At 52.8% G+C, this 25,781-nt stretch overlaps 1 protein-coding gene across 3 annotated transcripts; it reads right to left on the bottom strand.

Moving 5' to 3' along the window:
- Positions 1 to 11,254: 11,254 nt before the first annotated feature.
- Positions 11,255 to 16,813, bottom strand: kpna2 (karyopherin alpha-2 subunit like). Of its 3 annotated transcripts, none has more exons than XM_012966479.3 (11): positions 16,649 to 16,724; positions 15,564 to 15,666; positions 15,346 to 15,486; positions 14,814 to 14,902; positions 14,352 to 14,620; positions 14,053 to 14,147; positions 13,500 to 13,763; positions 13,131 to 13,364; positions 12,541 to 12,723; positions 12,293 to 12,442; positions 11,255 to 12,019 (listed from the first exon to the last, which is right to left on the bottom strand). In XM_012966479.3, exons 2-11 carry the CDS (start codon positions 15,624 to 15,626, stop codon positions 11,927 to 11,929), a joined length of 1,581 nt encoding a protein of 526 aa, XP_012821933.1. In that variant the 5' UTR covers positions 15,627 to 15,666; positions 16,649 to 16,724; the 3' UTR covers positions 11,255 to 11,926.
- Positions 16,814 to 25,781: the final 8,968 nt, after the last annotated feature.

Below are 25,781 nucleotides of genomic sequence, written 5' to 3'. Positions count from 1 at the left end.
TCACTGAGAGACAGTCACACCATTACCCAGAGTCACTCACTGAGAGACAGTCACACCATTACCAGAGTCACTCACTGAGAGACAGTCACACCATTACCCAGAGTCACTCACTGAGAGACACTCACTGAGAGACACTCACACATTACCCAGAGACACTCACTGAGAGACACTCACACCATTACCCAGAGTCACTCACTGAGAGACACTCACTGAGAGACACTCACCCCATTACCCAGAGTTCCTCACTGAGAGACACTCACACCATTACCCAGAGTTCCTCACTGAGAGACACTCACACCATTACCCAGAGTTCCTCACTGAGAGACACTCACTGAGAGACACTCACACCATTACCCAGAGTTCCTCACTGAGAGACACTCACACCATTACCCAGAGTTCCTCACTGAGAGACACTCACTGAGAGACAGTCACACCATTACCCAGAGACACTCACTGAGAGACACTCACACCATTACCCAGAGTTCCTCACTGAGAGACACTCACACCATTACCCAGAGTTCCTCACTGAGAGACACTCACTGAGAGACACTCACACCATTACCCAGAGTTCCTCACTGAGAGACACTCACACCATTACCCAGAGTTCCTCACTGAGAGACACTCACTGAGAGACAGTCACACCATTACCCAGAGACACTCACTGAGAGACACTCACACCATTACCCAGAGTCACTCACTGAGAGACACTCACTGAGAGACACTCACCCCATTACCCAGAGTTCCTCACTGAGAGACACTCACACCCATTACCCAGAGTTCCTCACTGAGAGACACTCACTGAGAGACACTCACACCATTACCCAGAGTTCCTCACTGAGAGTCACTCACTGAGAGACAGTCACACCATTACCCAGAGTTCCTCACTGAGAGACACTCACCCCATTACCCAGAGTTCCTCACTGAGAGGACACTCACACCCATTACCCAGAGTCACTCACTGAGAGACACTCACACCATTACCCAGAGTCACTCACTGAGAAGACAGTCACACCATTACCCAGAGTCACTCACTGAGAGACACTCACACCATTACCAGAGTTCCTCACTGAGAGACACTCACTGAGAGACACTCACACCATTACCCAGAGTTCCTCACTGAGAGACACTCACACCATTACCCAGAGTTCCTCACTGAGAGACACTCACTGAGAGACACTCACACCATTACCCAGAGTTCCTCACTGAGAGACACTCACACCATTACCCAGAGTTCCTCACTGAGAGACACTCACTGAGAGACAGTCACACCATTACCCAGAGACACTCACTGAGAGACACTCACACCATTACCCAGAGTCACTCACTGAGAGACACTCACTGAGAGACACTCACACCATTACCCAGAGTCACTCACTGAGAGACACTCACACCATTACCCAGAGTTCCTCACTGAGAGACACTCACACCATTACCCAGAGTTCCTCACTGAGAGACACTCACACCATTACCCAGAGTTCCTCACTGAGAGACACTCACTGAGAGACACTCACACCATTACCCAGAGTTCCTCACTGAGAGACACTCACTGAGAGACACTCACACCATTACCCAGAGTCACTCACTGAGAGACACTCCACACCATTACCCAGAGTTCCTCACTGAGAGACACTCACTGAGAGACACTCACACACATTACCCAGAGTTCCTCACTGAGAGACACTCACACCATTACCCAGAGTTCCTCACTGAGAGACACTCACTGAGAGACAGTCACACCATTACCCAGAGACACTCACTGAGAGACACTCACACCATACCCAGAGTCACTCACTGAGAGACACTCACTGAGAGACACTCACCCCATTACCCAGAGTTCCTCACTGAGAGACACTCACTGAGAGACACTCACACCATTACCCAGAGTTCCTCACTGAGAGACACTCACTGAGAGACAGTCACACCATTACCCAGAGTCACTCACTGAGAGACAGTCACACCATTACCCAGAGTCACTCACTGAGAGACACTCACTGAGAGACAGTCACACCATTACCCAGAGTCACTCACTGAGAGGACAGTCACACCATTACCCAGAGTCACTCACTGAGAGACAGTCACACCATTACCCAGAGTCACTCACTGAGAGACACTCACTGAGAGACAGTCACACCATTACCCAGAGTCACTCACTGAGAGACAGTCACACCATTACCCAGAGTCACTCACTGAGAGACAGTCACACCATTACCAGAGTCACTCACTGAGAGACACTCACTGAGAGACAGTCACACCATTACCCAGAGGTCACTCACTGAGAGGCAGTCACACATTACCCAGAGTCACTCACTGGAGAGACAGTCACACCATACCCAGAGTCACTCACTGAGAGACACTCACTGAGAGGACACTCACGCCCATTACCAGAGTCACTCACTGAGAGACAGTCACACCATTACCCAGAGTTCCTCACTGAGAGACACTCACACCATTACCCAGAGTTCCTCACTGAGAGACACTCACTGAGAGACACTCACACCATTACCCAGAGTTCCTCACTGAGAGACACTCACTGAGAGACAGTCACACCATTACCCAGAGTTCCTCACTGAGAGACACTCACACCATTACCCAGAGTTCCTCACTGAAAGACACTCACTGAGAGACACTCACACCATTACCCAGAGTTCCTCACTGAGAGACACTCACTGAGAGACACTCACACCATTACCCAGAGTTCCTCACTGAGAGACACTCACTGAGAGACACTCACACCATTACCCAGAGACACTCACTGAGAGACACTCACACCATTACCCAGAGTCACTCACTGAGAGACACTCACTGAGAGACACTCACCCCATTACCCAGAGTTCCTCACTGAGAGACACTCACACCATTACCCAGAGTTCCTCACTGAGAGACACTCACTGAGAGACACTCACACCCATTACCAGAGTTCCTCACTGAGAGACACTCACACCATTACCCAGAGTTCCTCACTGAGAGACACTCACACCATTACCCAGAGTTCCTCACTGAGAGACACTCACTGAGAGACAGTCACACCATTACCCAGAGACACTCACTGAGAGACACTCACACCATTACCCAGAGTCACTCACTGAGAGACACTCACCCCATTACCCAGAGTTCCTCACTGAGAGACACTCACACCATTACCCAGAGTTCCTCACTGAGAGACACTCACTGAGAGACACTCACACCATTACCCAGAGTTCCTCACTGAGAGACACTCACTGAGAGACAGTCACACCATTACCCAGAGTCACTCACTGAGAGACAGTCACACCATTACCCAGAGTCACTCACTGAGAGACACTCACTGAGAGACAGTCACACCATTACCCAGAGTCACTCACTGAGAGGACAGTCACACCATTACCCAGAGTCACTCACTGAGAGACAGTCACACCATTACCCAGAGTCACTCACTGAGAGACAGTCACACCATTACCCAGAGTCACTCACTGGAGAGACACTCACTGAGAGACACTCACCCCATTACCCAGAGTCACTCACTGAGGGACAGTCACACCATTACCCAGAGTCACTCACTGAGAGACACTCACTGAGAGACAGTCACACCATTACCCAGAGTCACTCACTGAGAGACAGTCACACCATTACCCAGAGTCACTCACTGAGAGACACTCACTGAGAGACTCACTGAGAGACTCACTGAGAGACACTCACTGAGAGACACTCACCCCATTACCCAGAGTCACTCACTGAGAGACAGTCACACCATTACCCAGAGTTCCTCACTGAGAGACACTCACACCATTACCCAGAGTTCCTCACTGAGAGACACTCACACCATTACCCAGAGTTCCTCACTGAGAGACACTCACTGAGAGACACTCACACCATTACCCAGAGTTCCTCACTGAGAGACACTCACTGAGAGGACACTCACACCATTACCAGAGTTCCTCACTGAGAGACACTCACTGAGAGACACTCACACCATTACCCAGAGACACTCACTGAGAGACACTCACACCATTACCCAGAGTCACTCACTGAGAGACACTCACTGAGAGACACTCACCCCATTACCCAGAGTTCCTCACTGAGAGACACTCACACCATTACCCAGAGTTCCTCACTGAGAGACACTCACTGAGAGACACTCACACCATTACCCAGAGTTCCTCACTGAGAGACACTCACTGAGAGACACTCACACCATTACCAGAGTTCCTCACTGAGAGACACTCACACCATTACCCAGAGTTCCTCACTGAGAGACACTCACTGAGAGACAGTCACACCATTACCCAGAGACACTCACTGAGAGACAGTCACTGAGAGACACTCACTGAGAGACACTCACCCCATTACCCAGAGTTCCTCACTGAGAGACACTCACACCATTACCCAGAGTTCCTCACTGAGAGACACTCACACCATTACCCAGAGTTCCTCACTGAGAGACACTCACTGAGAGACAGTCACACCATTACCCAGAGTCACTCACTGAGAGACAGTCACACCATTACCCAGAGTCACTCACTGAGAGACACTCACTGAGAGACAGTCACACCATTACCCAGAGTCACTCACTGAGAGACAGTCCACACCATTACCCAGAGTCACTCACTGAGAGACAGTCACACCATTACCCAGAGTCACTCACTGAGAGACACTCACTGAGAGACAGTCACACCATTACCCAGAGTCACTCACTGAGAGACAGTCACACCATTACCCAGAGTCACTCACTGAGAGACAGTCACACCATTACCCAGAGTCACTCACTGAGAGACACTCACTGAGAGACACTCACCCCATTACCCAGAGTCACTCACTGAGGGACAGTCACACCATTACCCAGAGTCACTCACTGAGAGACAGTCACACCATTACCCAGAGTCACTCACTGAGAGACACTCACTGAGAGACAGTCACACCATTACCCAGAGTCACTCACTGAGAGACAGTCACACCATTACCCAGAGTCACTCACTGAGAGACACTCACTGAGAGACAGTCACACCATTACGCAGAGTCACTCACTGAGAGACACTCACTGAGAGACACTCACCCCATTACCCAGAGTCACTCACTGAGAGACAGTCACACCATTACCCAGAGTTCCTCACTGAGAGACACTCACACCATTACCCAGAGTTCCTCACTGAGAGACACTCACTGAGAGACACTCACACCATTACCCAGAGTTCCTCACTGAGAGACACTCACTGAGAGACACTCACACCATTACCCAGAGTTCCTCAACTGAGAGACACTCACACCATTACCCAGAGTTCCTCACTGAGAGACACTCACTGAGAGACACTCACCACCATTACCCAGAGTTCCTCACTGAGAGACACTCACTGAGAGACACTCACACCATTACCCAGAGTTCCTCACTGAGAGACACTCACACCATTACCCAGAGTTCCTCACTGAGAGACACTCACTGAGAGACACTCACACCATTACCCAGAGTTCCTCACTGAGAGACACTCACTGAGAGACACTCACACCATTACCCAGAGTTCCTCACTGAGAGACACTCACTGAGAGACACTCACACCATTACCCAGAGACACTCACTGAGAGACACTCACACCATTACCCAGAGTCACTCACTGAGAGACACTCACTGAGAGACACTCACCCCATTACCCAGAGTTCCTCACTGAGAGACACTCACACCATTACCCAGAGTTCCTCACTGAGAGACACTCACTGAGAGACACTCACACCATTACCCAGAGTTCCTCACTGAGAGACACTCACTGAGAGACACTCACACCATTACCCAGAGTCACTCACTGAGAGACACTCACACCATTACCCAGAGTCACTCACTGAGAGACACTCACTGAGAGACACTCACCCCATTACCCAGAGTTCCTCACTGAGAGACACTCACACCATTACCCAGAGTTCCTCACTGAGAGACACTCACTGAGAGACACTCACACCATTACCCAGAGTTCCTCACTGAGAGACACTCACTGAGAGACACTCACACCATTTCCCAGAGTCACTCACTGAGAGACACTCACACCATTACCCAGAGTTCCTCACTGAGAGACACTCACTGAGAGACACTCACACCATTACCCAGAGTTCCTCACTGAGAGACACTCACACCATTACCCAGAGTTCCTCACTGAGAGACACTCACTGAGAGACAGTCACACCATTACCCAGAGTCACTCACTGAGAGACACTCACTGAGAGACACTCACACCATTACCCAGAGTTCCTCACTGAGAGACACTCACACCATTACCCAGAGTTCCTCACTGAGAGACACTCACTGAGAGACACTCACACCATTACCCAGAGTTCCTCACTGAGAGACACTCACTGAGAGACACTCACACCATTACCCAGAGTTCCTCACTGAGAGACACTCACTGAGAGACACCCACACCATTACCCAGAGTCACTCACTGAGAGACACTCACACCATTACCCAGAGTTCCTCACTGAGAGACACTCACTGAGAGACACTCACTGAGAGACACTCACACCATTACCCAGAGTTCCTCACTGAGAGACACTCACCCCATTACCCAGAGTCACTCACTGAGAGACAGTCACACCATTACCCAGAGTCACTCACTGAGAGACACTCACTGAGAGACACTCACACCATTACCCAGAGTTCCTCACTGAGAGACACTCACTGAGAGACACTCACACCATTACCCAGAGTTCCTCACTGAGAGACAGTCACACCATTACCCAGAGTTCCTCACTGAGAGACACTTACTGAGAGACAGTCACACCATTACCCAGAGTCACTCACTGAGAGACACTCACCCCATTACCCAGAGTTCCTCACTGAGAGACACTCACTGAGAGACACTCACACCATTACCCAGAGTTCCTCACTGAGAGACACTCACACCATTACCCAGAGTTCCTCACTGAGAGACACTCACACCATTACCCAGAGTTCCTCACTGAGAGACACTCACACCATTACCCAGAGTTCCTCACTGAGAGACACTCACTGAGAGACACTCACACCATTACCCAGAGTTCCTCACTGAGAGACACTCACCCCATTACCCAGAGTCACTCACTGAGAGACACTCACTGAGAGACACTCACCCCATTACCCAGAGTTCCTCACTGAGAGACACTCACACCATTACCCAGAGTTCCTCACTGAGAGACACTCACACCATTACCCAGAGTTCCTCACTGAGAGACACTCACACCATTACCCAGAGTCACTCACTGAGAGACACTCACACCATTACCCAGAGTTCCTCACTGAGAGACACTCACTGAGAGACACTCACACCATTACCCAGAGTCACTCACTGAGAGACACTCACACCATTACCCAGAGTCACTCACTGAGAGACACTCACCCCATTACCCAGAGTCACTCACTGAGAGACACTCACCCCATTACCCAGAGTTCCTCACTGAGAGACACTCACACCATTACAAAGAGTCACACACTGAGAGACACTCACACAGACTGAGATGAGACACTCACACCATTACAGAGAGTCACACACCGAGAGACACTCACACAGACTGGGCCAGAGACACACAAAGACTGGGAGATACACACAGACTGAGGAAGAGACACACAAACTGGGAGACAGCCACATAGGCTGAGAAAGAGACACACAGAGACTGAGAGATAAACCCAAACTGAAACAGAGACACACAAAGACTGGGAGACAGACCCACAGACAAACACAAACTGAGTCAGCCACACAGACTGACACTGAGACACACACAGATCAATGGAGAAACTGACACACAAAGACTTGGAGACAGACAGACTGAGGGAGAGACAGACACACAAAGACTTGGAGACAGACACAGACTGAGGGCTGTTCCATGCTCTTCTGCTTGTTAGAGACCACAGGGAGAGAGGCTGACTGCTCCTTACTGAGCCATGAGACAGTCACTGAGAGTCTCTTGCTGAGACATTTCCCTGGGCCCATGTAGGTGGAATAGCAATGGCAGCCGGCTGGGGTATAGGGGTGCAGGTGTCTGTAGAGAAGAATAAATGGGGGAGTCAGAGTATGTAAGGGAAACTGAGAGAAGAGAGCAAACAGTAATGGGGGGCCCCTTAGCTTATTGGGGGTCTCTGCCAGTTTGTATGAAATGATCCTAAAGGCATGTAATGTTAATAAAGGGGAAATAGGCCCAAAGGAATTTCTGCATGAGAGCTAATTGCCAATACACAGTAATTGTGCAAAACTGTATATCTGGGTGCATAAAGTGCAGGGGTTACAAATGGAAACTGGGTGAGGGGGCACTGAGTGGCATGGTACCCTAAGTCTCCTGGGGTGCCAGCACTGGGCTCTGCATTCCGAGGTTTCTCTGCGGCTACACAGGGACCCTCAGCGCCAGTAGGACACGGAGTGGCATGGTACCCTAAGTCTCCTGGGGTGCCAGCACTGGGCTCTGCATTCCGAGGTTTCTCTGCAGCTACACAGGGTCCCTCAGCGCCAGTAGGACACGGAGTGGCATGGTACCCTAAGTCTCCTGGGGTGCCAGCACTGGGCTCTGCATTCCGAGGTTTCTCTGCGGCTACACAGGGACCCTCAGCGCCAGTAGGGCACGGAGTGGCATGGTACCCTAAGACTCCTGGGGTGCCAGCGGTGGGCTCTGCATTCCGAGGCCTCTCTGCGGCTACACAGGGACCCTCAGCGCCAGTAGGGCACGGAGTGGCATGGTACCCTAAGTCTCCTGGGGTGCCAGCGGTGGGCTCTGCATTCCGAGGCCTCTCTGCGGCTACACAGGGACCCTCAGCGCCAGTAGGGCACGGAGTGGCATGGTACCCTAAGTCTCCTGGGGTGCCAGCGCTGGGCTCTGCATTCCGAGGCCTCTCTGCGGCTACACAGGGACCCTCAGCGCCAGTAGGGCACGGAGTGGCATGGTACCCTAATTCTCCTGGGGTGCCAGCGCTGGGCTCTGCATTCCGAGGCCTCTCTGCGGCTACACAGGGTCCCTCAGCGCCAGTAGGGCACGGAGTGGCATGGTACCCTAATTCTCCTGGGGTGCCAGCGCTGGCTCTGCATTCCGAGGCCTCTCTGCGGCTACACAGGGACCCTCAGCGCCAGTAGGGCACGGAGTGGCATGGTACCCTAATTCTCCTGGGGTGCCAGCGCTGGGCTCTGCATTCGAAGGCCTCTCTGCGGCTACACAGGGACCCTCAGCGCCAGTAGGGCACGGAGTGGCATGGTACCTTAAGTCTCCTGGGGTGCCAGCGCTGGGCTCTGCATTCCGAGGCCTCTCTGCGGCTACACAGGGACCCTCAGCGCCAGTAGGGCACGGAGTGGCATGGTACCCTAATTCTCCTGGGGTGCCAGCGCTGGGCTCTGCATTCGAAGGCCTCTCTGCGGCTACACAGGGACCCTCAGCGCCAGTAGGGCACGGAGTGGCATGGTACCTTAAGTCTCCTGGGGTGCCAGCGCTGGGCTCTGCATTCCGAGGCCTCTCTGCGGCTACACAGGGACCCTCAGCGCCAGTAGGGAGCGGGTGGGTGGCAGACTTACTGTATATCGCGTATACATGAGGAGACACAGGTATCACGGGTCAGTCACAATTGGCAAGTATGATAGATTTGGTGCAGGCCGGCATCACTGGGCACAGAAACAGCATTACAATCAGATGGCATGGCTGCCTGGCCTGGGATTTTACCTGATGTTATTAGTAGAAGGAAGGGTAACAGAGGTAGGGAGGCCTGTAATTTCCCCCCTCCCCCAGAAAATGTGCTGCTCCTGCTTAGAGAATGAGGCATTGGATTTGTTAGGGCAGTGGGTGCTGGGCGCAGCCTCCCAGCAGAGCAGGCCCAGGCTAACACCTTATGAAAACAAGCATGGGCTTTGGAATGTGGAGAATGCCGTCCGGCAGAGAGGGGGTTACTCCACGGGGGAAGTGTTTTTCCACCCCATTTGGAGGGACTGGGAGCAGCTGTTTACAGCCCCCACCCCTGGAGCAGAGCATTGCACAATGTCTACGCCACGCGGAGTCGCAGACGGCTGTAATCCCCAAAGCCGTTTATTTTTAGGGAATTTTTTTTTCTGATTTCCCAGACATGAGCATCACCCCGCGAGCTTTCCAACGCCGCGCCGCTTCGTGTTGCAATGTTTGTTAAGTCAAATGAGGCCTTGTTCCTGGAACTGCCACCAACCCTGTGTCCTACTGGGCCCCTAGGCCTTGCTGCTGGGGGCCCTTCCCATAGGGCCACTGCCATACTTCATAGCTCCCAAACACATGACAAAGGTGATACGGGCTATGGGATCAGTTATCCAGAAAGCTCAAAGTTATCGGACGGCCCCATTATTATCAAATCACATTTTTTATTAATGATTTCCTTTCCCTGTATAAATAAAACAGAACCTTGTACTGGGTCACAACTAAGATGTCAGGCACCCATATTGGTGTCAGCACAATCCTTTTGGGTTTATTTCATGTTTAGAGTTAAGGAATGACGATCCAAAGGATGGGTCCCTGATCTGAAACCCCCAGATCCCAAGCACCGTGGCTAGCAGGTCCCATACATGCACCCATATTTAGCTGGGTGGTATCCGACAGAATGGCTGTACTTTCTCCCTGCCCAGAGGCTAGAGAGAGAACCAACACTTTATTAAAGGGCATCATCTCCCCCTATAAAAGCACAGGCAAGGAAAGGAATGTGGGCCACCTTCTCGCTGAATGATTAGTAATGTTTATTAGTTGGGTAATGGCTTGGGCTCATACTGGCCAGAAATAGGCAACTGCCCCAGTTCATAATAAATAGGTGATACAAACTGGGGCAGGGAATATGGATTAGGGCTCGTTATACCCCCTACGCTGGGCTCATACTATGAGTGAAGCTTGTGAGGTTCAGAATGGGGCCATAAAGGAGAGTAACAATATGGCAACTCCTGGCCCCTTTACTCAGCGTGCAACCTGACCCTCTAACTCTGCCATCTGATGCCCGGTGTAACAGTTCCAGCACATTCTACCAGGAAGTCCTCAGCCATCCCTTCTGCCCAAAGATTCTGGGGCCCACAGCTTCTTCTGGCTAAGGATGCTGGGACCCCCTTACAAAGTAATAACATGAGTGTATAGGCACTCGTGCTAAATAGGAGCAGTTTTGCTTTAGGCACAGACACTACCCACAATCTTTAGACATGGGTCTCTTGGATTCAGGCCTAGAGGTTCTTAGTGCAACCCAGATAAATCTGCTGGCACCGAGGCTTCTGACAGCTAGCATGGGGCCCACCGGGCATCCCAGTTAGTAGTTCAATACAGACACATTAGCAAATAAAATCACAATCACTTTTTTTTTTTTGCCAAAACGGAATTTATTGTAAACAGTGGCAATATAAAGAAGCTGTACAAGAACTTAAAGAATTCAATGTGCAGCCCCCCGAGCTAGAACGCTTTCTCAGGGATACAGGGGGCTCAAGAGCAGAGACAGCGAGAGACATGGAACACACAGCCCCACAGAAATGCTTTCATGGCTTGTGCCAGCCATCCCCAGCACTGGCCACACAGATCCACAAGTATCTGGCAGTTTCTCCTTAATGGGCCAGTTAGTGGGCCAGAACAATCCCTAAGCTGTGGCCAGTATGCAGTCAGTGAGGGCTGGCAGGGAACCAGGCCATTGTATTAATGGTTCATACAAGGCACAGGGGGAACCAACAAAACCCCCTTATGTCTAATTGTGCTAAGTGCTTCTATGGTCGGACTGTGCCAGCCGCTGGCCCAATTGCTTCGTACAATAAAATCTCTGCCTCAAGAGGTTATGGCGGCCACAGCTACATTTGCCTTTGAACTAGAAAGCATTGCAGCTGCTGCCTGACTGCTGTAAATTAAAAAGGAAATATTTACAACATTTTATTTCAATACAGATTTAAGATTCACAGTATATTTACAGAGTGGAAAAGGCTGTTCAAAATAAGACAAAGTGCCAGTTGACATAGAAAAGGACAGACAGACAGGGCAATGTTTAGAAGTTAAATGTGGTGTGGGTTCCACCTTCCACCTGGAAAGTGTAGCCGTCGGATGTGGTCTCAGGAGCCAAAGACTCATCTTCTCCGTCCTGGAAACAAAGAGCAAGGTATGAAGACCAAGACAAAGGATGTGGGGGGGGGGGGGGGTCTGCCCACCAACAACTTGATGAGCCAAGGGGCAGGGTGGTAGCTGGTCATGGCATAGTGACCCTGCCAGGTCTAGAATGCTCATTACAAAGATTTGATTCTAGGAGGTTGGTAACATGTCTTTCAAGAGACCAGGCATTCAGGGGTGCCCTGCAGTTGGGCAGAGCTCAACCTAAATAAACACATCTAGAAACGGCAGCTGCCGAGACCCTTACCTCTGCAGAGAAGTATTTCTCTATGAGACCGGCTGATGCTTTGTAGACCTGCTCATTCTCATGAGACTGCAGGGCCTCGATGCGATCGAGACCACCACATTCCTCTACCATGAGGCACAGCTTCTCAGTCTCCCCAAGCTTTTCAGCAGCCTGCGGACAAAGAAATGGAGACGTTAAGAGGGCACCACATGAGGCCGGCTGGATATGCCAATAAGTACACAAAATGGCACATGTTTAGGTAAACTTACAGCAAACACATTGGTGAAGGCATCTAGAATGACCAGAACAGTCTTGCTGTCCTTAACAGAGAGGAGATTTGACAGAGGCTCAATGACACTGCACTGGACAAGATAGATAATCTGATCGATTGTTCCCCCACTTGTGTAGTTGGTGACTGCCCAAATAGCTTCTTTCTGGGTCTTGTAGTCAGCCTGTGAAGTAGAAGAGCAGATAGAGAAGGTCAGATCCTATAGCCCTCCCATTGTGTTTCAATTTCCCAGCCTCCCTCTACTACTGCCTGTACGAGACTGCTGTAGGAAGGCATTAAGTCTTTCCAAAGCTTCTCTAAGGACTGTACCAATTTATGCTGCACCGCTGTACGCTGTATTAGGCTTTCTCCATGTCTTATAAATTGGGCTACAAAACCCTATGGCAGTCTCACAAATCCAAAGATCGGCCCTTCAGTAACCAAAAGAATCCTATTCATCATATAAAGTCAGGACACTTCTCCAAGGTTGAGAGTTAAGTGTCAAAAATCCAGAGAACTATCAGTTGCCCTACTTTGCACACTAGTGGTATAGGGCAAGAGTCACAGTCACATCGATATCTATTTTCTTACCTTCCTCAGGATCTCAATGAGATAGGGAATCAGCCCATGATTGACCACTTCCTGGATCTGGTCCTGACGCCCAGCAGTAATGTTGGACAATGTCCAGGCAGCTTCCTTCTGGATGTTATTCTTGTGGTGGGTGAGCAGCTCGGCAAAGACAGACAGGGCCCCCGCATCAAGAACCACTTGGGTCTGCTCATCCGTGCCAGTCACGATGTTCCCTACAGTTCTCAAACAAGGGGTCTGTGGAGGGGGATACAAATTCCCTTAAGCCAACCCAACACTTGGTTGCCAGGTCATACACATCAAGGTCCCAACACAGCTACCCAACGGGTAGTGCCCTCATGCCCACAACGAGAAGGGCACAGCGTAACTCACCACAATTGTCAGCTCTCCGCAGCCCAGCAGCTGGACAATGCGTGGGACCAAGCCTGTGCCGACCACCACGTTGATGCGGTCATTTGAGCCATCGGTGAGGTAGGACACTGCCCAGCAGGTATCAGCCAGTACCTCCCGGTCATCATGATGCAATAGCCTCACTAGTGTGGGCAAGATCTGCTGAATAGCATCCAGAGGCGGGGCCGGGTTCTTGTTGCGGCACAAGTTAGAGAGTGTCCATGTAACATTTCTGAGGTAACCAGTCTGGAAGAACAAAAACGGATAATCAGTACTGCACAAGGTCCGACTCTGCATTTAGTGGGGAGGTCAGCAGTAGTCACAACTCCTTAGCTTTTGATTTCCTCATCTCCCATTCAGCTACATTACGGTCTCTTAATATGACTAGATGTGCTCTTACTGTACCGCCAACATGTTCTGCAGTGCTGGGTCCCCAGACACCGCCAAACTGGTACAGTGTGCATCAAGGGCCCAGCCCACAAAGGGGCAGAAATAGGGGCAACCAGGTACAAATACGCAAAGAACTTCTACTTACAGCTAATGTGGAGAGGTCAGGATCAGCCAGTAAGGCCAGCAGGGGCCCAACAGCTCCATGTTTAATAACCAGATCACGGTAGGCAGATCCATCACCTATGGGGGGGGGGGGGGAATAAAAAGTTAGTACCAGGCCGAGCCAGGGCAGGTGTACTGTGCAAGGCTGCTTGGGGCAAGAATGGGTAAAGGGACTGCATGAACCAAGAGAGATTATGGCAGCCAATTTCTTCCCAAATCCCATTTGTACCCCATATAATTCGCACAGTGAATGCCAAGGTCCATGTACCCCACAGCTCTTACCTGCAATGTTTCCCAAGGCCCACACAGCCTGCTCACTGATGTGAGGATGAGGAGATGCCAAAAGGGAGATGAATGCCGGGACACCACCGCCTTCCACAACAGCCTTGGTTTGATCAGAGGTTCCGGAAGCAATGTTCGTCAAAGCCCAGGCGGCCTCAAACTGGATGGGGCTGCAGTCGGTGCGGGCCAGAAACGCTACCAGCTTGGGAATGAGACCCGCCTGAATGATGCGATCGATTGGCGGCTCTCGCTCTCTGGACAAAAGTTTCCTGTTGGAGAGGAACAAGTTCTTATGGGACTTGGCAGAATGTGAGATACTCTTATCCAATTGGCTATACGCCATCTGCTGGAAGGAATTCATTTGCTCCGATTGGCTACAAGCCTGTCTAATTTGTACCTGGCACAAACCTGTAACCTTGAAATACATACAGGCAGGTAACACAACCCCCCCAGAAAGCTTACCTCGCAGCCTGTGTGGCCTGTAGCTGTATTTCTAGGCTGGAGCTGGCGACACCCCGGACAATCTCCTCAACACTCCACTGTGTAGAGGTCTGGAAAGGAGGAGTGTAAGTTACAAGGGCCCCATATTATTATTAGAACATCTCCTCCCCCCACAATAACAGGACATAAAACCACCCCTATAAATAGCGGGTTGGCTAGTACCATCCAATATGCAGGGAATAGTGGCGCAGACAATACAATGGCTACACATTACCATTTAGATGCTACTAAAATGCTGCCCATTATACAGGCTTTAGATAATCTGTATCCCCATAAATCAAGTAGCACAAATGGGCAAAGTAGCCAGAGAACGTGACCGCTCTCACCACGCCAGGAGGGAGGGTGCAACAGACTGAGCGCCCATTAAAAAATAGCAATTCCCACATCCTGCGACAGATTAGGGAGCAAAACAGCAGGGGGTACTAATATTGTTTACTACTAAGAAAACCCCAACTATGTGCCAGCCTGAGCCACAGTGGCAATGCCCACCTACCTGCCCATTCTGGTTCTTCTCCTGTAGGGGAGAGGTTGGCTCATCTGGGAAGGTGCTGACATTTCTCCTCTTTAGCATTTGATCATCTTTCTTGGCCTTGCGCAGCTCCACGTTCACTTCGATCCTCCTCCTCCTCATTTCCTGCCATGGAAAGAAGCGCCAGAGTGAGCCGAAGGCCCATACCCACGGCAATGAGTGCCACTGCCCCATCTACTCACCGTGGTGTCCTTGCCCTTGTTCTTGAACCTGGTGAGGCGGGCAGCGTTCTCATTGTTGGACATTTTCAGAGGATAAAGTTACAGACAGAACACGTCACAACAGCTACAAGGGAAGAGAGATCCATCATACTGGTGCCATACGACCCATACCTACCTACTGGTGCCATACAACCCATACCTACCTACTGGTGCCATACAACCCATACCTACCTACTGGTGCCATACAACCCATACCTACCTACTGGTGCCATACAACCCATACCTACCTACTGGTGCCATACAACCCATACCTACCTACTGGTGCCATACAACCCATACCTACCTACTGGTGCCATACAACCCATACCTACCTACTGGTGCCATACAACCCATACCTACCTACTGGTGCCATACAACCCATACCTACCTACTGGTGCCATACAACCCATACCTACCTACTGGTGCCATACAACCCATACCTACCTACTGGTGCCATACAACCCATACCTACCTACTGGTGCCATACAACCCATACCTACCTACTGGTGCCATACAACCCATACCTACCTACTGGTGCCATACAACCCATACCTACCAGCTGCCGCCCCATCATACTATAGTCAGGGCGCACATTACCATACTACCCCCAGAGGCAGGAAGAGACCATGGCCCAGACACAATTCCTCACCCCACTCAAATATCAAATCAAATGCAGAACCCACAACTGTTAACCCCAACAAAGCCTTCTGCCCCATCATTACAGGATAGGCAGTGCCTGCTGCCTCAGTGAACAGGGGGGAGGGCACAATCCCAACCAATAACCCCCCCCCCCAAAGAATCAGAAGGGCACAGTCCCTCCCAACACAGTAGGGGTACACATTCACCCCAAATGATTAAGTGCTGGGTATAACCCAAGAGCCCAGGGAGTAGGAGCCCGGTCCAGCCCCAGGGAGTAGGAGCCCGGTCCAGCCCCAGGGAGTAGGAGCCCGGTACTGTGCGGTCGGTAAAATCCTCGGTGCCAGTGACACCTCTAACAAACCGCCGGAGGCTAAAAGGACCGGTACCGGACAGGCAGCGCGAATCCCCGACCCCTACAGCCCCCGTACCTCTCGCTTTGCCAGCGGATCCCCGACCCCTACAGCCCCCGTACCTCTCGCTTTCCCAGCGGATCCCCGACCCCTACAGCCCCCGTACCTCTCGCTTTCCCAGCGGATCCCCGACCCCTACAGCCCCCGTACCTCTCGCTTTGCCAGCGGATCCCAACAGACTGCAGCGACCTCCCGGCCTCATGGATTTAAATGTCTAACTTAGCCTGGCTGCTATTGGTCAGTTCGAGCACAAGCAGCTTTGCCATTGGTTGCTTTGAATTAAGCGCTAGGAACCTGCGCAAACTCTCGCGAGATTAACTGTGTGTGCGCCGGGCTGGCTGGAGCCATGTGGCATCGCCTTCCGCCTTCCCTCAGTCAGTTCCGGCGGGGCAATAACGTGTCTGCCTGTACCCTTACATCTCCCTGATCTCCCTAACTGCCCCACGGCATTATCCCTCCCCTGAGGCAATGTAACTGCCCCACGGCATTATATCTCCCCTGAGGCAATGTAACTGCCCCACGGCATTATCCCTCCCCTGAGGCAATGTAACTGCCCCACGGCATTATATCTCCCCTGAGGCAATGTAACTGCCCCACGGCATTATCCCTCCCCTGAGGCAATGTAACTGCCCCACGGCATTATATCTCCCCTGAGGCAATGTAACTGCCCCACGGCATTATATCTCCCCTGAGGCAATGTAACTGCCCCACGGCATTATATCTCCCCTGAGGCAATGTAACTGCCCACGGCATTATATCTCCCCTGAGGCAATGTAACTGCCCCACGGCATTATATCTCCCCTGAGGCAATGTAAACTGCCCCACGGCATTATATCTCCCCTGAGGCAATGTAACTGCCCCACGGCATTATATCTCCCCTGAGGCAATGTAACTGCCCCACGGCATTATCCCTCCCCCTGAGGCAATGTAACTGCCCCACGGCATTATATCTCCCCTGAGGCAATGTAACTGCCCCACGGCATTATCCCTCCCTGAGGCAATGTAACTGCCCCACGGCATTATATCTCCCCTGAGGCAATGTAACTGCCCCACGGCATTATATCTCCCCTGAGGCAATGTAACTGCCCCACGGCATTATCCCTCCCCTGAGGCAATGTAACTGCCCCACGGCATTATATCTCCCCTGAGGCAATGTAACTGCCCCACGGCATTATCCCTCCCCTGAGGCAATGTAACTGCCCCACAGCATTATATCTCCCTGAGGCAATGTAACTGCCCCACGGCATTATATCTCCCCTGAGGCAATGTAACTGCCCCACGGCATTATATCTCCCCTGAGGCAATGTAACTGCCCCACGGCATTATCCCTCCCCTGAGGCAATGTAACTGCCCCACGGCATTATATCTCCCCTGAGGCAATGTAACTGCCCCACGGCATTATCCCTCCCCTGAGGCAATGTAACTGCCCCACGGCATTATATCTCCCCTGAGGCAATGTAACTGCCCACGGCATTATATCTCCCCTGAGGCAATGTAACTGCCCCACGGCATTATATCTCCCCTGAGGCAATGTAACTGCCCCACGGCATTATATCTCCCCTGAGGCAATGTAACTGCCCCACGGCATTATATCTCCCCCTGAGGCAATGTAACTGCCCCACGGCATTATATCTCCCCTGAGGCAATGTAACTGCCCCACGGCATTATATCTCCCCTGAGGCAATGTAACTTGCCCCACGGCATTATATCTCCCCTGAGGCAATGTAACTGCCCCACGGCATTATATCTCCCCTGAGGCAATGTAACTGCCCCACGGCATTATCCCTCCCCTGAGGCAATGTAACTGCCCCACGCATTATCCCTCCCCTGAGGCAATGTAACTGCCCCACGGCATTATATCTCCCCTGAGGCAATGTAACTGCCCCACGGCATTATATCTCCCTGAGGCAATGTAACTGCCCCACGGCATTATCCCTCCCCTGAGGCAATGTAACTGCCCCACGGCATTATATCTCCCCTGAGGCAATGTAACTGCCCCACGGCATTATCCCTCCCCTGAGGGCAATGTAACTGCCCCACAGCATTATATCTCCCCTGAGGCAATGTAACTGCCCCACGGCATTATATCTCCCCTGAGGCAATGTAACTGCCCCACGGCATTATATCTCCCCTGAGGCAATGTAACTGCCCCACGGCATTATCCCTCCCCTGAGGCAATGTAACTGCCCCACGGCATTATATCTCCCCTGAGGCAATGTAACTGCCCCACGGCATTATATCTCCCCTGAGGCAATGTAACTGCCCCACGGCATTATATCTCCCCTGAGGCAATGTAACTGCCCCACGGCATTATCCCTCCCCTGAGGCAATGTAACTGCCCCACGGCATTATCCCTCCCCTGAGGCAATGTAACTGCCCCACGGCATTATATCTCCCCTGAGGCAATGTAACTGCCCCACGGCATTATATCTCCCCTGAGGCAATGTAACTGCCCCACGGCATTATCCCTCCCCTGAGGCAATGTAACTGCCCCACGGCATTATATCTCCCCTGAGGCAATGTAACTGCCCCACGGCATTATATCTCCCCTGAGGCAATGTAACTGCCCCACGGCATTATATCTCCCCTGAGGCAATGTAACTGCCCCACGGGCATTATCCCTCCCCTGAGGCAATGTAACTGCCCCACGGCATTATCCCTCCCCTGAGGCAATGTAAACTGCCCCACGGCATTATCCCTCCCCTGAGGCAATGTAACTGCCCCACGGCATTATATCTCCCCTGAGGCAATGTAACTGCCCCACGGCATTATATCTCCCCTGAGGCAATGTAACTGCCCCACAGCATTATATCTCCCCCTGAGGCAATGTAACTGCCCCACGGCATTATATCTCCCTGAGGCAATGTAACTGCCCCACGGCATTATATCCCTGAGGCAATGTAACTGCCCCACGGCATTATCCCTCCCTGAGGCAATGTAACTGCCCCACGGCATTATATTCTCCCCTGAGGCAATGTAACTGCCCCACGGCATTATATCTCCCCTGAGGCAATGTAACTGCCCCACGGCATTATATCTCCCCTGAGGCAATGTAACTGCCCCACGGCATTATCCCTCCCCTGAGGCAATGTAACTGCCCCACGGCATTATCCCTCCCCTGAGGCAATGTAACTGCCCCACGGCATTATATCTCCCCTGAGGCAATGTAACTGCCCCACGGCATTATATCTCCCCTGAGGCAATGTAACTGCCCCACGGCATTATCCCTCCCCTGAGGCAATGTAACTGCCCCACGGCATTATATCTCCCCTGAGGCAATGTAACTGCCCCACGGCATTATATCTCCCTGAGGCAATGTAACTGCCCCACGGCATTATATCTCCCCTGAGGCAATGTACTGCCCCACGGCATTATCCCTCCCCTGAGGCAATGTAACTGCCCCACGGCATTATCCCTCCCCTGAGGCAATGTAACTGCCCCACGGCATTATCCCTCCCCTGAGGCAATGTAACTGCCCCACGGCATTATATCTCCCCTGAGGCAATGTAACTGCCCCACGGCATTATATCTCCCCTGAGGCAATGTAACTGCCCCACAGCATTATATCTCCCCTGAGGCAATGTAACTGCCCCACGGCATTATATCTCCCCTGAGGCAATGTAACTGCCCCATGACATATTCCACGGAACAACTGCCCAAGGTTAGGATTGACCACCTCTGTACAACCAGGGCAAAGGAAATGCCCAGCCTCTATGGGCAGCATCTGGGCACAGTACAGGTTTAAAGGGGATACAAACCCTGCTGCGCGGCTCAACCAAACGTTACTCAGCTGTTGCCGGACTACAAATCCCAGAATAATGTTACATAGTTACATAGGGTTGAAAAAAGACCATTGTCCATCAAGTTCAACCCATCCGAGTAAACCCAGCACCCACACCTACCAATCTATACACTCACATACATAAACTATATATATACAACCAGTAATACTAACTGTAGGTATTAGTATCACAATAGCCTTGGATATTCTGCTTGTTCAAAAACTCATTCAGGCCCCTCTTATAGGCATTAACAGAGTCTGCCATTACCCCATCACTAGGGGCATTCCCCAACCCCCTCACTGCCCTCACCGTGAGGAACCCCCTACCCAACACCCCCCCGGCAGGGCATTCCCCAACCCCCTCACTGCCCTCACCGTGAGGAACCCCCTACCCAACACCCCCCGGCAGGGCATTCCCCAACCCCCTCACTGCCCTCACCGTGAGGAACCCCCTACCCAACACCCCCCGCAGGGCATTCCCCAACCCCCTCACTGCCCTCACCGTGAGGAACCCCCTACCCAACATCCCCCGGCAGGGCATTCCCCAACCCCCTCACTGCCCTCACCGTGAGGAACCCCCTACCCAACATCCCCCGGCAGGGCATTCCCCAACCCCCTCACTGCCCTCACCGTGAGGAACCCCTACCCAACATCCCCCGGCAGGGCATTCCCCAACCCCCTCACTGCCCTCACCGTGAGGAACCCCCTACCCAACATCCCCCGGCAGGGCATTCCCCAACCCCCTCACTGCCCTCACGTGAGGAACCCCCTACCCAACATCCCCCGGCAGGGCATTCCCCAACCCCCTCACTGCCCTCACCGTGAGGAACCCCCTACCCAACATCCCCCGGCAGGGCATTCCCCAACCCCCTCACTGTGAGGAACCCCCTACCCAACACCCCCGGCAGGGCATTCCCCAACCCCCTCACTGCCCTCACCGTGAGGAACCCCCTACCCAACATCCCCCGGCAGGGCATTCCCCAACCCCCTCACTGTGAGGAACCCCCTACGCTGCTTCAAATGGAAGCTCTGTTCCTCTAATCCAGGGTTCCCCAACCTTTTTTACCCGTGAGCCACATTTAGGTGTAAAAACACTTGGGGGGCAACATGAGCATGAAACATGTACCTGGGGGTGCCAAAAAAGGACTGTTATTGGCTATTTGGCAGCCCCTATGTGGACTGCCAGCCTATAGGAGACTCTGTTTGGCAGTACACCTGGTTTTATGCCTCCAAAACTTGCTCCCAAGCCAAGAATTCAAAAATAAGCACTTGCTTTGAGGCCACTGGGAGCAACATCCAAAGGGTTGGAGAGCAACATGTTGCTCACGAGCCACTGGTTGGGGATCACTGCTCTAATCTATAGGGGGGGCCTCTGGTGCGCTGATTGTTTTTATGGGAAAAAAGAACATCCCCCAACTGCCTATAATCCCCTCTAATGTACTTGTACAGAGTAATCATGTCCCCTCGCAAGCGCCTCTTTTCCAGAGAAAACAACCCCAACCCTGACAGTCTCACCTCATAGTTTAACCCTTCCATCCCCTTAACCAGTTTAGTTGCACGTCTCTGCACTCTCTCCAGCTCATTAATATCCTTCTTAAGGACTGGAGCCCAAAACTGCCCCCCATACTCACTGTATCTGCCCCCCATACTTACTGTTACTGCCCCCCATACTCACTGTTACTGCCCCCCATACTTACTGTTACTGCCCCCCATACTCACTGTATCTGCCCCCCATACTTACTGTTACTGCCCCCCATACTCACTGTATCTGCCCCCCATACTTACTGTTACTGCCCCCCATACTCACTGTTACTGCCCCCCATACTCACTGTCACTGCCCCCTATACTCACTGTCACTGCCCCCCATACTCACTGTTACTGCCCCCCATACTCACTGTTACTGCCCTCCCCCATACTTACTGTTACTGCCCCCCCATACTCACTGTTACTGCCCCCCCATACTTACTGTTTCTGCCCCCCATACTCACTGTTACTGGCCCCCCCCATACTTACTGTTACTGCCCCCCCATACTCACTGTTACTGCCCCCCCATACTCACTGTTACTGCCCCCCCATACTCACTGTTACTGCCCCCCCATACTCACTGTTACTGCCCCCCCATACTCACTGTTACTGCCCCCCCATACTCACTGTCACTGCCCCCCATACTCACTGTTACTGCCCCCCCATACTCACTGTTACTGCCCCCCCATACTCACTGTTACTGCCCCCCCATACTCACTGTTACTGCCCCCCATACTCACTGTTACTGCCCCCCATACTCACTGTTACTGCCCCCCATACTCCCTGTTACTGCCCCCCATACTCACTGTTACTGCCCCCCATACTCACTGTTACTGCCCCCCCATACTTACTGTTTCTGCCCCCCCATACTCACTGTTTACTGCCCCCCCCATACTTACTGTTACTGCCCCCCCATACTCACTGTTACTGCCCCCCCATACTCACTGTTACTGCCCCCCCATACTTACTGTTACTGCCCCCCCATACTTACTGTTACTGCCCCCCCATACTCACTGTTACTGCCCCCCATACTCACTGTTACTGCCCCCCCCATACTCACTGTTACTGCCCCCCCCATACTCACTGTTACTGCCCCCCCATACTCACTGTTACTGCCCCCCCATACTTACTGTTACTGCCCCCCATACTCACTGTTACTGCCCCCCCATACTCACTGTTACTGCCCCCCCATACTCACTGTTACTGCCCCCCCCATACTCACTGTTACTGCCCCCCCATACTCACTGTTACTGCCCCCCATACTCACTGTTACTGCCCCCATACTCAAGGTGAGGCCTTACCAGGGACCTATAAAGGGGCAAAATTATGTTCTCATCCCTTGAGTCAATGCCCTGTTTATACAAGACAGCACTTTATTTGCTTTAGTAGCCACAGAATGACACTGCCTGGAATTAGACAACTTGCTATCAACAAAAACCCCCAGATCCTTCCCCATTAAGGATCCCCCCAACACACTCCCATTCAGTAGATAGTTTGCGTTTATATTATTTCTACCAAAGGGCAGAACTTTGCACTTATCAACATTGAACCTCATTTCCCAGTTTGCTGCCCAGTTTCCCAGTCAAATCTCTCTGCAAAGCGGCACATCCTGCATGGAACTTATAGTTTTGCCCAATTTAGTATCAATAGAAACAGTACTGTCTATGCCCCCCCCAGGGCATTAATAAACAAGTTAAAAAGCAAAGGCCCAAGGACTGACCCCTGCGGTACCCACTAACCACACTGGCCCAAGGACTGACCCCTGCGGTACCCACTAACCACACTGGCCCAAGGACTGACCCCTGCGGTACTCCACTAACCACACTGGCCCAATTAGAAACTGTTCCATTTCCCCCCACTCTGTGTACTCTATCCTTCAGCCAGTTCTCTATCCAATTACAAATATTATGTTCTAGGCCAATATTCCTTAATTTGATCATTAACCCTCTGTGAGGTACTGTATCAAACGCTTTAGCAAAGTCCAAGTAGATCCCATCCACTGCCATTCCAGCATCAAGGTTCCTACTCACCTCCTCATAAAGGCGACTAAATTAGTCTGGCAAGATCTGTTACCCATAAAACCATGTGGCACAAACTAATAGTATTGTGAACTGCAATGTATTCAACTATCCTATCCCTTATTACCCCTTCCAGAAGGGGTTCAAGTCTGTTTTGAATTCCCCCCCGAGTGACCCACGCGTCATTAGCTAAATTACTAGCACTGGGTATATTAAAAGGGAAGCCTTCATGTAACATATAATGAAGGGTGAGGCATGCTGGGAGCTGTAGTCCAGCAACATCAGGGCTGTATTCTTAAAGCAAGCCCCCCACATAGCAGGGAGCGGGGATCCAACGGCCCAGGGGTCAGTGCCCCCCACATAGCAGGGAGCGGGGATCCAACGGCCCAGGGGTCAGTGCCCCCCACATAGCAGGGAGCGGGGATCCAACGGCCCAGGGGTCAGTGCCCCCCACATAGCAGGGAGCAGGGATCCAACGGCCCAGGGGTCAGTGCCCCCCACATAGCAGGGAGCGGGGATCCAATGGCCCAGGGGTCAGTGCCCCCCACATAGCAGGGAGCGGGGATCCAACAGCCCAGGGGTCAGTGCCCCCCACATAGCAGGGAGCAGGGATCCAACGGCCCAAGGGTCAGTGCCCCCCATATAGCAGGGAGCGGGGATCCAACGGCCCAGGGGTCAGTGCCCCCCATATAGCAGGGAGCGGGGATCCAACGGCCCAGGGGTCAGTGCCCCCCACATAGCAGGGAGCGGGGATCCAACGGCCCAGGGGTCAGTGCCCCCCACATAGCAGGGAGCGGGGATCCAACGGCCCAGGGGTCAGTGCCCCCCACATAGCAGGGAGCGGGGATCCAACGGCCCAGGGGTCAGTGCCCCCCACATAGCAGGGAGCGGGGATCCAACGGCCCAAGGGTCAGTGCCCCCCATATAGCAGGGAGCGGGGATCCAACGGCCCAGGGGTCAGTGCCCCCCATATAGCAGGGAGCGGGGATCCAACGGCCCAGGGGTCAGTGCCCCCCACATAGCAGGGAGCGGGGATCCAACGGCCCAGGGGTCAGTGCCCCCCATATAGCAGGGAGCGGGGATCCAACGGCCCAGGGGTCAGTGCCCCCCACATAGCAGGGAGCGGGGATCCAACGGCCCAGGGGTCAGTGCCCCCCACATAGCAGGGAGCGGGGATCCAACGGCCCAAGGGTCAGTGCCCCCCATATAGCAGGGAGCGGGGATCCAACGGCCCAGGGGTCAGTGCCCCCCATATAGCAGGGAGCGGGGATCCAACGGCCCAGGGGTCAGTGCCCCCCATATAGCAGGGAGCGGGGATCCAACGGCCCAGGGGTCAGTGCCCCCCATATAGCAGGGAGCGGGGATCCAACGGCCCAGGGGTCAGTGCCCCCCATATAGCAGGGAGCGGGGATCCAACGGCCCAGGGGTCAGTGCCCCCCACATAGCAGGGAGCGGGGATCCAACGGCCCAGGGGTCAGTGCCCCCCACATAGCAGGGAGCGGGGATCCAACGGCCCAGGGGTCAGTGCCCCCCATATAGCAGGGAGCGGGGATCCAACGGCCCAGGGGTCAGTGCCCCCACATAGCAGGGAGCGGGGATCCAACGGCCCAGGGGTCAGTGCCCCCCATATAGCAGGGAGCGGGGATCCAACGGCCCAGGGGTCAGTGCCCCCCATATAGCAGGGAGCGGGGATCCAACGGCCCAGGGGTCAGTGCCCCCCATATAGCAGGGAGCGGGGATCCAACGGCCCAGGGGTCAGTGCCCCCCACATAGCAGGGAGCGGGGATCCAACGGCCCAGGGGTCAGTGCCCCCCACATAGCAGGGAGC

This window comes from Xenopus tropicalis, chromosome 10, assembly GCF_000004195.4.
Source record: "Xenopus tropicalis strain Nigerian chromosome 10, UCB_Xtro_10.0, whole genome shotgun sequence".
NCBI lineage: Eukaryota > Metazoa > Chordata > Amphibia > Anura > Pipidae > Xenopus > Xenopus tropicalis.
The sequence above is the reverse complement of the archived record's forward strand: the minus strand, read 5'-3'. Positions and strand labels throughout refer to the sequence as shown.

Excerpts from the sequence above, each read along its gene's own strand:
- kpna2 (XM_012966478.3), bottom strand. The coding sequence starts at position 15,555 with ATGGGGCAGTGGCACTCATTGCCGTGGGTATGGGCCTTCGGCTCACTC. Across the intron at positions 13,365-13,499 it reads GCGGAGAGCTGACAATTGTG|ACCCCTTGTTTGAGAACTGT; the intron begins GTGAGTTACGCT and ends CCCCCTCCACAG. Across the intron at positions 12,020-12,292 it reads AGAAATACTTCTCTGCAGAG|GACGGAGAAGATGAGTCTTT; the intron begins GTAAGGGTCTCG and ends CTTTGTTTCCAG.